Below are 12709 nucleotides of genomic sequence, written 5' to 3'. Positions count from 1 at the left end.
GCCATTAATAAAACAACCATTTTAAAACGTGGATCTTAAAGTGTTGCCAGACTTGAGGAAGGCAGCTCTTTTGTGTGACAAACCTCTCATTCAGTTGTTTGAGCAAGTTTGCAGCCAGTCGTGAGCCCATATCTGATGTCATTTTGGTACTCATCTCTCAAATAGGTGTTTTCAACATTCAGATCATTGGGATCACTTTGGATTTCTACCGAGGCTTGGTTGAAAGGCCCAAGAATCCCAAGGCACTTGAAACGGTGACAGTCTGTCCTCGGCCATGGTGCTGGGTCTGAAGGGACCCATGATCTTGAGCCCTAGGGTACAGAAGTCTTCTATCTCAGGAGCTGAATCAATAGCCTTCTTCACCACCAAATTGAGACCATGGGCGAAGCAGTGTGCAAGGAGTATTTTTAAAGTTTCAACACAAGCCACCATGTTGGTAACCATTGACCATGGAGCTCCCTTTTCCAGAGATACCCCATACCCCATTCCTCATTAGAGTGGCTTTTGCTTCTGCAATGTGAGCTGTTGCGTGGGTCTTGGGGAACTTGGCCTCGCACAGAACGATGGATGAGAGGTCACATAGTGACATGTTACTCTATGTGCTTTTCGGCTACCATTGCCTTCAGAGCTTTGCTAATGAGGAGGATAAGCAAAGCCCTGTCGCCTTCATCCTCAACCATAGAAAATGGCTGAGTGTCTTTCACAACCATCTGGACAAGGGCCTCATCCAGCTTTTGTTGTCTGGACCCTATCCAAATTTAATTTTTGATCGAAAATCGGGCCCGATCACGTGGTTTCAGACTCGATCGGAATCGGATGTTACCTCTCGATCAGGACTCGGATATATGCGTATTTTCCGCACTATATTATAAGGCGCACTTAAAAGCCTTTAATTTTCTCCAAAAAATGACAGTGCGCCTTATAATCCGGAGCGCCTTATATATGGATCAATTAGTTAACAACGCTCCACGTTATTTAATTCGCCCGCGATCGCGTTCGTGTCCATCTTATGCCCGCTTTGTCACACGGCCTCGTACAAATCAGGTTATGTGCGTGTCTCCCGCTCACGAGCGCTCACTCTTAACAGACACACTGTCCCCGTCGCTGCTCACAGAATGTTCATCAAGCGCTCCCCGTTCACAGTAACCGGATGGTCTCATTCAAAACAGCCAGCTGTTGCTGTCCGGCGTGTCCTTTTTTATTTCGGCTGCCATGTTAACAGGTCAGAGCTTGCACACTGCCTGAGTGACACGCGCATATCAGGCGCACATGAGCAGCGCGGAAAACGCGTGCATGCCAGAAATAGAACCGATGCCTATTTTTCACGTGTTGGAAGTAAATAGGAAAATATGTTTATATGTTATTTTGTACACGAATACATATTGATAAATTAAATGTTGATGGTTGAAGTCTAGGTTGACAAATTCTGATATAAATATAGTTTAAAAATAAATAAATATCAATTTTCAATTATTGCAATACAGATCTATACCTTTCAGTATCTGTCGATACAGAACGAAATATTCTGTGGTCTATTTTGCTGTCAATACTGCTGACAGTGTCTTTATCAGTATATCTATGCTTAACATTTTAAAGTTGATGACAACAACATTGCCATACCCAGATAGCAAACTGACATTGAATCAACGTGGAAACGACGTCTCTCATGACATTGAAACAACGTTGATTTTGCTCATAGAATTAACGTTGAACCAACGTCAGACGCGGCATTCTTCAAAGCTAAATGAAAATCGAAAATTGGTTTGCTTTCATAACGTTGAAACAACGCGTTGATTTCAAGTTGATTTTCCGTTAGTTTTGAAAGAATGACGTGTCTGACGTTGGTTCAACGTTAATTCCATGAGCAAAACAATGTCAGATCAACGTTGTTTCGATGTCATGTTTCTACGTTGATTCAATGTCAGTTTGCTATCTGGGATATAGCAAACTGTAGCCATGTTTCCATCCACTTGTCAATCGAATTATCTGAAATTCGGTTAAAAAACTCATGCGGATAAAGCTGGTGAAAGTGTGTTTCCATCCAACGGCTTTAAAGCGAATACAAACCTGTACGCAATGACGTCACATGCTGTTTTGCGATCAAATTGGTATATCGAATTGATTTGAGACATTTTAAGGTGTTTCCATTCATTTTCGCACTGAATCGAAAAACATTCACGCAAACTTTTGCGAACAAAGTTTTGTTAGACAAAACGGATTGTGCCATCTACCAAAGAATGATCAATATTTCACAAGTTAAAGGCTAATAATGCTTATGTGCCAGCTGATAGCGACATATGAATGGGATAATGTATGCGAGGCGGTTGTTGTATTCGCCTCACAACCGCCTTGCTATGTATTATCCTGCTTATTACATATAAATCAACCAAATAAATAAATAAATAAATCATTTGACACAAAATATTGACTTAAAAACGAGTTTATTGATTTTAAAAACGAGTATTGCTTCTGCTAAAGAAAATAGTCTGTCCCGTCTCTGAACTGCGTCCATGGCAGCGGTGTGTTATAGCAACGCCGCAGTCTGTTAACAAGAAATAACAGACCACATTCTACATTACAATTCAACCAAGCCACGTAAAAACAAGCAAAACTAACATTAGCTATAAACATTGCTATGATGATGCGATGCACGTATGCCCGACGACAGCGGAGGTGACTGTGGTTTGGGAACGAGCGCTCCATCAGTTCTGGGAGATCGTGGTTCACGGAAACCCTTTGGTTGAAGCATCTTTTTGCTTTGTCCACTTACATCTGTCTTTGTTGACATCCGCCATTGTGCGCAAACAGACAGGCCAGAAATGAACTCGTCTTCTGACGTGTTGCAACCATGAAAGGGCATAAAACTTAATCGCAATTCATTATTTATTTGGCAAATAACGTTTCCATCAGCTTTTATCGCATTAGCCGTATATCCATCAAGAGAAAATTCGATGAGACCGAACGTATTTCATTTGAGTCGATTTTCATGAAATTTCATCGAATTTTACTTTTTCCATAAGGCTTTTTTCATTCGATATCACTTAATTCGGATAAAAACGTGTCGATGGAAACATGGCTACCCAGATAGCAAACTGACATTGAATCAACGTGGAAACGACGTCTCTCATGACATTGAAACAACGTTAATTTTGCTCATCGAATTAACGTTGAACCAACGTCAGACGCGGCATTCTTCAAAGCTAAATGAAAATCGAAAATTGGTTTGCTTTCATAACGTTGAAACAACGCGTTGATTTCAAGTTGATTTTCCGTTAGTTTTGAAAGAATGACGCGTCTGACGTTGGTTCAACGTTAATTCGATGAGCAAAACAATGTCAGATCAACGTTGTTTCGATGTCATATTTCCACGTTGATTCAATGTCAGTTTGCTATCTGGGTATTGAGATATGTAAACTTGGGATCTCAAGAGGTGGAAAGAAAAAGGCTACATTTAACACAACAAACCTGAAACGGTTTTAAGAGTTTAAGAGAGAGAGAAAAATGCCCCTTGATTGTGAGATGGGCCGCAGGACATCACAGCCAAGATAGCACAAATGATCGCAATGAGTGCTATTTGTTTTTATTATTAGACTTTTTTTTATACTTTTGCACTAAAGTCCAAAAGTGAAGAATTTATGTTTATTACCTGATTGTTCAAGCTACCTCACAGAGTTGTCAAATGTTAAAATAAGGCGAATTAAATTAAAATAAGGAACATCTTGGAATCTGGGTCTGTTTTTTCACTCTTCTTTATTCTTTTTTGTATATATTATAGAAGTATCGGATCGGGACTCGGTATCGGCAGATACTCAAAATCAAATGACTCGGACTCGAGGGCAAAAAAACCTGATCCGGACATCCCTAATTTTTTTAAATAATAATATATATTATATATTGACCTTTTTTGCCTATATCATTTCATAATGTTCATGAAAAATACAGATGGTTGCTCTGAGCACAACAAATATCAGATGAAGAGAGTCGAACTGTTTTTATCCACTCTTAACTTTAATATTTGGTGTCCAAAAGCACATATCTCTGGCATAGTGTCTATATATTTCCTGAACACATTAACACTCATGTTATCTCATTCCTTCTGGAAATGAAGCCAAATGCTTTGCTTTGAATACACAATAGATCTGTCCAGTTTTATTTTCCAACTTGCTCAATGGGGTTGAGGTCCGGACTTTGATGGGGCCAGTCGATCATTTTCAATGTTCCAGCTGATTCCTCCATTGCAGATAGTTCCGGAAATAGTTAAAATAATGTTTAGGGTCATTATACTTAAATATGTAATGTTGAGTAGGCCTTGCTGCAGCACCTGCACCATAGGGTGGGGGTGTAGGGCATATCTCCATGCTTAGCCCTAAGGTGCATCAATATTGATATTGATGTTGTGCGCCAATTGGTGAGTACAAAGCTAGCATCAAACCTGGAAAAATATAAACCATCAATACAATAATTGAAGAAGAATTAATATAGTCATTAGCCTACCTTAGTAGCGTATTCATGTCGAAATTCTCCAAAACTATGGATCGACCTCTCTTTCCTCCTTGTGTACCACCATTCTCCATTGATCTCTCTCTTGCAAAATACAGTCATTTCCGTGTCTTAATCTGGAAGTGAACACTCTTTTATGCATCTGGTGATGTTGTGAAGTGCCAATTTTTCCAAACCAGCTGCCGCCATCTTCCAATACTGAATGACATTAGAAGCTTCCAATGTTATCAATCACGTGGTGTTGTCAAGCATCGGTAAAAGTGTGATACAATAGTGCTTTAGAGCGTCACTATATATATTATAGCTGACTGACTGTTCACAACAGTTTTCCAGCATCCCTCCTCCACCCCAACTCCCCAACTGTGTCCCCCAGTTTGGAAACAGCTGACCCCATGGGCCTTTCTGTGTCATTGGCTTCTAGCTGGAACCATAATCATCCTGCCAGTTTGGGTGAAAGACCGCTTGTGTTTTCAATCTGTTACTGCCTACCAGAATAATGTGGTAAAGCTGGCCATCTGGGTCGCACACATGCCATGACAACGTCTGCAGTGAAGGTCTGTATTTAGTGTATTCAGTGTTTAATCAAATCTGAGTCATGGTACATACAGATAGGAGATCTGTGATCACGTCAGACTGTTCATTATTAACTCAGTGAGCTACTAAATTAGAGATTGTCGAGGATTAACAATGGTGTATGTCACCTCATTGTTTCACGCGAGTGATTCTCTATTCTTAATTCAAAAAGGGCAGCAGCTTCATCAGTAGATGTTTTATTTGTTTAATTATCCATAATTGCAGTCTTAGACAAATATTTGCCTCATTTATTGTTTTTTGTCATTTGACCTTTGCATATAAACTCTGATCTTGACCTCATAGTATTGATAGCTTGATGTTCCAACACTATCTCACGACCAATTCGTACGAATTCGACGCATGATTAAAAAATGGCTAATTCGTACTAATTCGTACGACCTCACTTGTACTAATTCGTACGATTTGTCTTAACCCACGTGATGGTTAAGTTTAGGGGCGGGGTAAGGGGTAGGTCATTCGTACGAATTCATACGAATTGGCCAATTCGTAAAATATGTAGGCCTACGATTTAGCAAAATCGTATTAATTCGTACGAGTGAGGTCGTATGAATTGTTACGAATTAGCCACTTTTTAATCATTCGTCGAATTCGTACGACTTGGTCGTGAGATCGGGTTGGATGTTCCCATTTTAGTGATTTTTTCACAAGGCACCAAAGTATGTTTTGAGTTTTGGTCACCATCACTTACGGTGAATGTGAGAGTGTCAGATTATCCCTCCATATGCACAATGCCTCAGCATGTCTCCCTCGTTCGAAAGCTTGCCAGGTTACGGTTGCTAAGACATGATTGGCCAGTGGCAGTTTTTGGCCGTGGCGAAGGGTCAATTGTCTTTCTATCACTCACAACTCTGTGCATGCACTTCACTCACGCCATATTTAAACCCAGCATCCAGCATCTCCGGACAACCATTACACTCTAAGGTCTCTCTTCGGCCTGAAAACGACAATGTTTGAGACGCCATATGAAACGATTCATATACACAGAGAAATTTTGTGGTGTTTTCTTTTTTTATTGTGTTGTCTTGTTAGATTTGACTTGTTTGCTGTCTAGTTGTATGTTTTAGTTTGTGTTCTTTTATTCCCTTGTGGTGGGGTTGTGTTTTTGGTTTATAAAATTTTATTTATTTGCTCTTTATAACCTGCTTTAACGACGATAGTGGGGCTTCGACAGCATTAGTCAAACGGGTTGGCGCGCATGGTTGGGTTGTGGTGAGATCGTGCCGTTAGAGATTGCCCAGATAGCAAACTGACATTGAATCAACGTGGAAACGACGTCTCTCATGACATTGAAACAACGTTGATTTTGCTCATCGAATTAACGTTGAACCAACGTCAGACGCGGCATTCTTCAAAGCTAAATGAAAATCGAAAATTGGTTTGCTTTCATAACGTTGAAACAACGCGTTGATTTCAAGTTGATTTTCCGTTAGTTTTGAAAGAATGACGCGTCTGACGTTGGTTCAACGTTAATTCGATGAGCAAAACAATGTCAGATCAACGTTGTTTCGATGTCATATTTCCACGTTGATTCAATGTCAGTTTGCTATCTGGGTGTGGTTAGGTCACAATAAAGGGTTTATGCCTTTATTTTATAGTTATATAAAAGTTATATTAGTTATATTTATGAATAAAGTTAGCTGCTATTGAGTAAAGTACAAGTAGAGAAGGTGCTAAAAACAAGGTTTGTTGTTTTACTTTCTGTAACCTAGAAATTCGATAACATTATATTTTAAATTTTGCATTGTTTGTGCATAATAAAAAAATACATGATGAGCGTTTGAAGAAATCAGACCAATCATAAAGGCAAATCACAATCCTGTTTTTATATTATCTGTCAGATAGCCTACGTCTCGTCTCTTTATACCTGACTACCATAAAATAAAGCAAATTTCTTTTCGGGAGCTTCCTCTTTTTCTCTGACTGAAAATATTTGTAGCCTACAGGGAGTCGAGAGAGTGGTAAAGCTCCCGATATGTCCTGTAACTTAGTTTATATCACATTTAGAAAGAAGTCCTGTAACTAAGTTACCGAACAAACAGAAACAGATGCGACTGAAGAAGTGTGTCCTCTTTGTTTTGTGAAACCTAACGGTAATTTATTTCTGTTTGACTAATGTGACGAATAAAGAAGGCATAAATAATAATTACAATAGTTCATGTTTTTCACAGTCAGTAATTCATACTGTAACATTTGTTTGTTCACTGTGTCAAGTTGCAGTTTGTTTGAAATTACAAACCTGAAAACTCGATGAAGTGTTATTTAGAAAACATCCTGTCATAGTGTGACGATCACCAGTTGGAGTGCCCCAGAGAACCACCAGAGGGCACTCCACATCAGAACTGATCACTCCCACCAGAACTCCGTTTCCCATAATGCCTCATCCCTGTGACTGATTACACACACACCTGCACCTCATCAGACTCTCCATATAAGCCACACTCTAACATGAACTCAGTGCGAAGTATTACATTGCCACTGCCTGTAATTTCTCGTCTCCAGCTTCGTAACGCATTGCTTTTGGCTATATAAGGGCTACCGTAGATGCGAGGCGCTGGAGAGCACAATTTGTTTGAATGCAAAATACAATTTCCCCCCTACATGGGAGTAAATCTCACACAGAGTACCTTTGAGTGAAATAACAGGTGTTTGTAATAAAATCCTAATAATATAACCCAAAGTTGACATGAGATTGAAATGTACGCTATTTTCTAAATCTATAGTTCATATTGTTAACAATTAATTCTTGATTTTTTTTAAGTTTAATCTGGTGATGTTCAATCAAACTGTCATAACTGAACCTTCTGGTGAAAACAACACAGTTCAAGTGATGAGTGCAATATTCTTCAATCGTTTAGTGGGCAAGCTCACGTTTATCGGCCTGCCCAAAATCCAATCATTAACTGATCCATAAAACCAAGTCCCCACCATACACTCGGATGGCACAATCAAGGAAGATAAAATCTTTTGCTACTACAATTTCATTACAGCTTTAGCTTTTCTTATTCCAAATCATTCAACAATCTTGTATGCTCTGTATTTATCAATGTATTAATGAAGCAAGCACAGATACACATAAGTCTAGTCAATCCACTAGATATTAAGCCATTTGGCATAGCAGGCCCAGGCCACTCATTAGCCGTGTTTCCCCTGTCTGGCTGTAACTAAATTTACTGTCACTTTATCATTTATTGTAAAACATTGGTCAAATATCGACGCTGGAGTCTTAACCCTTATGTGCTGTTGTGGCTTTTTTCAGCCACTAAGGGGTATTTTTTAGTCTTAATTTGGCCATAACTTTTCCCTTGTTTCAGCAAATGGAATGATTTTTGGTGACAAATCTTATTTTGACACATATTTTGGGAAAATGCTTTGAAATATTTCAAAAACTCAACAGTACACTCTGGGCAAATTCACTACCCTTTCGTTATGTTCGTGGCTGAAAAAAGCCACTACTTTAAACTGCTGTAAAAATTTATCAGATAAATATTTTTTTCAAATTTTTTTGCATAAATCTATTAACCGACCTCAGTCCTGATCAAAACTACTATTTTTTTAAAAAAAAAAAAATCAGGATTTTAACTCTTTAATTGCCAAATTCATAAATGATGTCACTGATTTGGGGGAAAAAAACACAAAATGACTTATTTTCAATATAAAATATGATTGTATACTGGATTTTTTTTTTACCTTTTATCACAGTCTTGGACATGTCAACGATTAGAAACAACATTGGTTTTGATGCATTGTTAGTTTTTGTGTAGCATCAGATTTGAATTTTTTCTTCCTCATTTACTGTTCGTGGCTGTTTTTGCCCCATTGACTTCCATTATAACCACATTTTCTGATTGCAAAGCCATGACACCATAAAATCATGCATTTTTGATTGTTGATGGTTTTCCCTGTTGGGAAGAGGTAAAATTTGTCATTTTTACTGTTGATAACCAGGTGGAACCATTTAACCCTTTAGACAGGCCTGTGCAAAAAAAAAGCTTAGTTTCTGGCTTTTACATGGAGTTATATGGAGTATAATAGCATATTACAGTAGTATGTGTGTGTGTGCGAGTGTGAGAACTCACCTTGATGCGTCTGAGAAAATAAAAATATACACTTCAGCTCTCAAAACTACATGGAGTAAACAAAAACAAAGTAAGTGTATTTATGCATCTGCTGCCTTTTGATGGTGAGAAATGCAGACTAAACTTTGTATATTAGCATGTACAATATAAAATGTGTCTTCCTGAGGGAAATAGAAACACCTTAACAGAAAATCTCCAAAAAGAATTGTGACATGGGTTTGGTTTCAAATGAAATAAAAAACAACTCCAAATCAAACCATAAATGGCGCATAAATGATAAGATACATGTATAACCATATTCAGAAAAAAAGAAATAAATAGATAAAGGGACTACAGTAGCAATAATACAAATAAAAATTATACCAATTATAAATAATAATGTTGGTAACTAGGTTAGTCACAAAGTTTAACAATCAAAACCTACAGTAATTATAATCAAAACCTACAATCAACAATCAAAACCTACAGTAACATAATTTTTTCAGTCAACTGGTGAAATGGTTGTGTGACGTTGTTGAATGGAGGTGTGTTAAGGGTGGGTTTTAGGGTTGCACCGTGGGGCTACTGGCCTGACAGTGAAAACGCAACTTGATTTTGCTATTAGCCCTGGCTCTCACTAGCCCGACAGTGTAAACGCAACTTGATTTTGGGCTTGGTGCTTGAGATCCGAGGCTATTGGGACTTGCGTTCGTCAGGCAACAACATAGACGCGCGAACACACGGAAGTTGACAGATCCGAGGCTATTGGCCCCCGCACGGCTCGCTGTTAGCCCTTGCTCTCATTGGCCCGACAGTGGAAACGCAACTTGATTTTGGGCTTGGTGCTTCAGATCCGAGGCTATTAGCCCTCGCACAGCTCGCTATTAGCCCCACACGACTAGGGATGGGTATCGTTAAGGTTTTATCGGTATTACTACTCTTACCGATACCGCTTATCGATCCGGTACTTTAACGGTATTATTATCGGTTCTTTTTGGTGTTTTTTTTTTCTTTTAAGAATTAAGAACATAATTAAACTCTATATTTTGAAATGTAAAATAGAAAAAGCAAAACGAAGAAAAATATATTTTTGTTATGCAGCAATGTGCAGGCTTTTTTTGTTTTATATACAAAAAGGACACATAAGAAAAAAAAACAAGTACAAACACAAGAATAAAATCAATCAAAGATACAAATTATATACAAAAGTGCTTTAATTTCAGGAAGGTGTACTAACATATCTTTTCAGGTAATTGTTTCTGTCTGAAAAGAAACCTAATTTAGTAATATAAAATAGCACTGTATAGTTTATCATAGATAGATTAATGCTTATTAAATCTAAAGCAGCAGGTTTAGGCTATTAGACTGCTGCCCCTTTAAGACCGAGAGCAAATCTAATCGGTAACTGATGCACCATCATTTTCTCCCTATTATTTACGTGTTTAAGTGAATAAACTGTGTTTAAGTGAATCTCAGAGCTGGTCATTTTGACATTTGTATGTATATTTGATAGTTAAGGACACACGAAGCCCAAAGTATAGGCTACTTTTCTTGTCTCGTTGCAGTCCGTTTCGGAGCGCGCACCGCCTTGTGAACAGCGTCTCTTGCGCAGGCTTTTGTGTTTTTAATAGCCATTTTTTGATCTTGCAACAGTAGAAGACAGCATTTTGCAACAATCGCCGATCGTGCTGATCCTGACGGTACGTTTGGGTTTTAGGAAGAACTGACAGCGCTCCACAGTGCTGTGAAGTAGGCTAAAGGACGTTAAGCTGGACAGATCATGCGTCTTGATTTTTAACGGTTTTATCTCAAATATCTTCTTTTTATAATCTTTGGAAGCCGAAATACAAAATATATTAGAATAATATCCCACATCTAAAGTGTAACCACGTTAAATGTTTAGTTCTGTCCTCATTGTTAAGCAGGGCTGTCGTGTTGCGCGTGCTGTGGCTTTGCGTGAGAGATCGCTCTCTCTCTCTTCTGAACTGCGAATTTCAAATTTGCATCACAGACAAATAGTTTAATTAAAATATAGTTTATATATAGAAAAGGCTGGCGATATAAACATGTTCAAGATAACGTCTTTATAGGAATGATAAATAATTTCTCCAGTACCGACAGCAGAACCGATAACGTCCGAGCTTATCGATACAGCGGTCTTTCAAAATTCAGTACCGGGGCCCGTTTAATACCGGGTTTCGGTACCCATCCCTACACACGACTCACTATTAGCCCCACACGACTCACTATTAGCCCTTGCTCTCACTGACCCGACAGTGGAGACACAACTTAATTTTGGGCTTGGTGCTTGAGATCCGAGGCTATTGCGACTTGCGTTCGTCAGGCAACAACATAGACGCGCAAACACACGGAAGTTGACAGATCCGAGGCTATTGGCCCCCGCACGGCGCGCTGTTAGCCCTTGCTCTCATTGGCCCGACAGTTGAAACGCAACTTGATTTTGGGCTTGGTGCTTGAGATCCGAGGCTATTGGCCCCACACGACTCGCTATTAGCCCTGGCTCTCACTGGCCCGACAGTGGAAGAGCAGCTATAGATAGTATCTTTACAAAAATCATCCAATATACATTCTATGTGTGTTATTGTATTATTTTACATCAACTAGTATAAAGACAAACATTTACATTTATGCTGCTTTATGTGCTATAGCACAAACAAGCTAGTAATATTATGTGTTTTCTGTGTAGCCGGAAGAAATACAACAAATGAGGAGTTGGAGAGCGTGTTGGAAAGTGACAACCCCATCTTCACTTCAGGGGTGAGTGGATACAGCATCATTAACTGGTCATTACAAAGATACCATGCTAGTCAGTTTGAATAATGGCTGAAATGGATAGCTTAACTTTTATGAGCTCACTGAAGGTGAGCCACGGTCCAGTTTCATGGTTCTCAAGTTTTATCAAAAGTTTGGAGTGAGATCATGTGCGGTTAGGGGAGGAGCCCCAATGGAGCCCCGCCCCCTAATTTTACCCATTGTTCATAATTAACCAGCACAAATTGAAATATTAACAATTGGTAATTCTGATAAATGACAGAGCAATTCATCACATCAAATATTCTACTCTTTAATGTTATTTCAAAATCACAAATCTATTTAAATCTAACAGATTGCGCCAAACAGTTTGGAAAAACAAATCTTTTTGCATTTTGAATATGTCTAGTCGAAATTGTACAATGATTTACTGTGTGGTCTGGGACATCGTGAACAAATGGACATTTTGGAGTATTAAGGTGTGTGTGTGTGTGTGTGTGTGTGTACACAAATATATTTTTGCTTTTTCCCTGACATCTTTGAAAAATACAAATGCAATGGCAATTATTAATGTATGTTTTGACAGGATATAAAATATTACCCAGAGCCGAGCACTAAATAATATATTATAAATTATATAATTTAAAATTAAATTAAATAAAGAAATACATCTTCATTCCGTCCCATACCATAACATTTCCCTTATAGTTTGAAGTAATGTAAGCTAGCCAAACTGAGCCAAAGCTGGCCTGGTTGAAAAGTAGTTGTAGAGTTTTTGACTGCATCAA

At 38.5% G+C, this 12709-nt stretch overlaps 1 protein-coding gene across 6 annotated transcripts in view; it reads left to right on the top strand.

The window, feature by feature from the left end:
* The window catches only part of stx1a (syntaxin 1A (brain)), a 61008-nt gene that overhangs the window by 27780 nt on the left and 20519 nt on the right, over nucleotides 1-12709 (top strand). For all 6 annotated transcript variants that reach the window (XM_039654118.2, XM_089120878.1, XM_089120876.1 and 3 more), the window contains exon 7: nucleotides 11857-11927. In XM_039654118.2, coding sequence (XP_039510052.2) covers nucleotides 11857-11927 — 71 coding nt within the window. The remainder of the gene's footprint in view (nucleotides 1-11856; nucleotides 11928-12709) is intronic.

This window comes from Pimephales promelas, chromosome 16 (genome assembly GCF_988280905.1).
Source record: "Pimephales promelas chromosome 16, fPimPro1.hap1.1, whole genome shotgun sequence".
NCBI lineage: Eukaryota > Metazoa > Chordata > Actinopteri > Cypriniformes > Leuciscidae > Pimephales > Pimephales promelas.
Note: the sequence above shows the minus strand (reverse complement) of the source record. Positions and strands in the feature narration are given on the sequence as shown.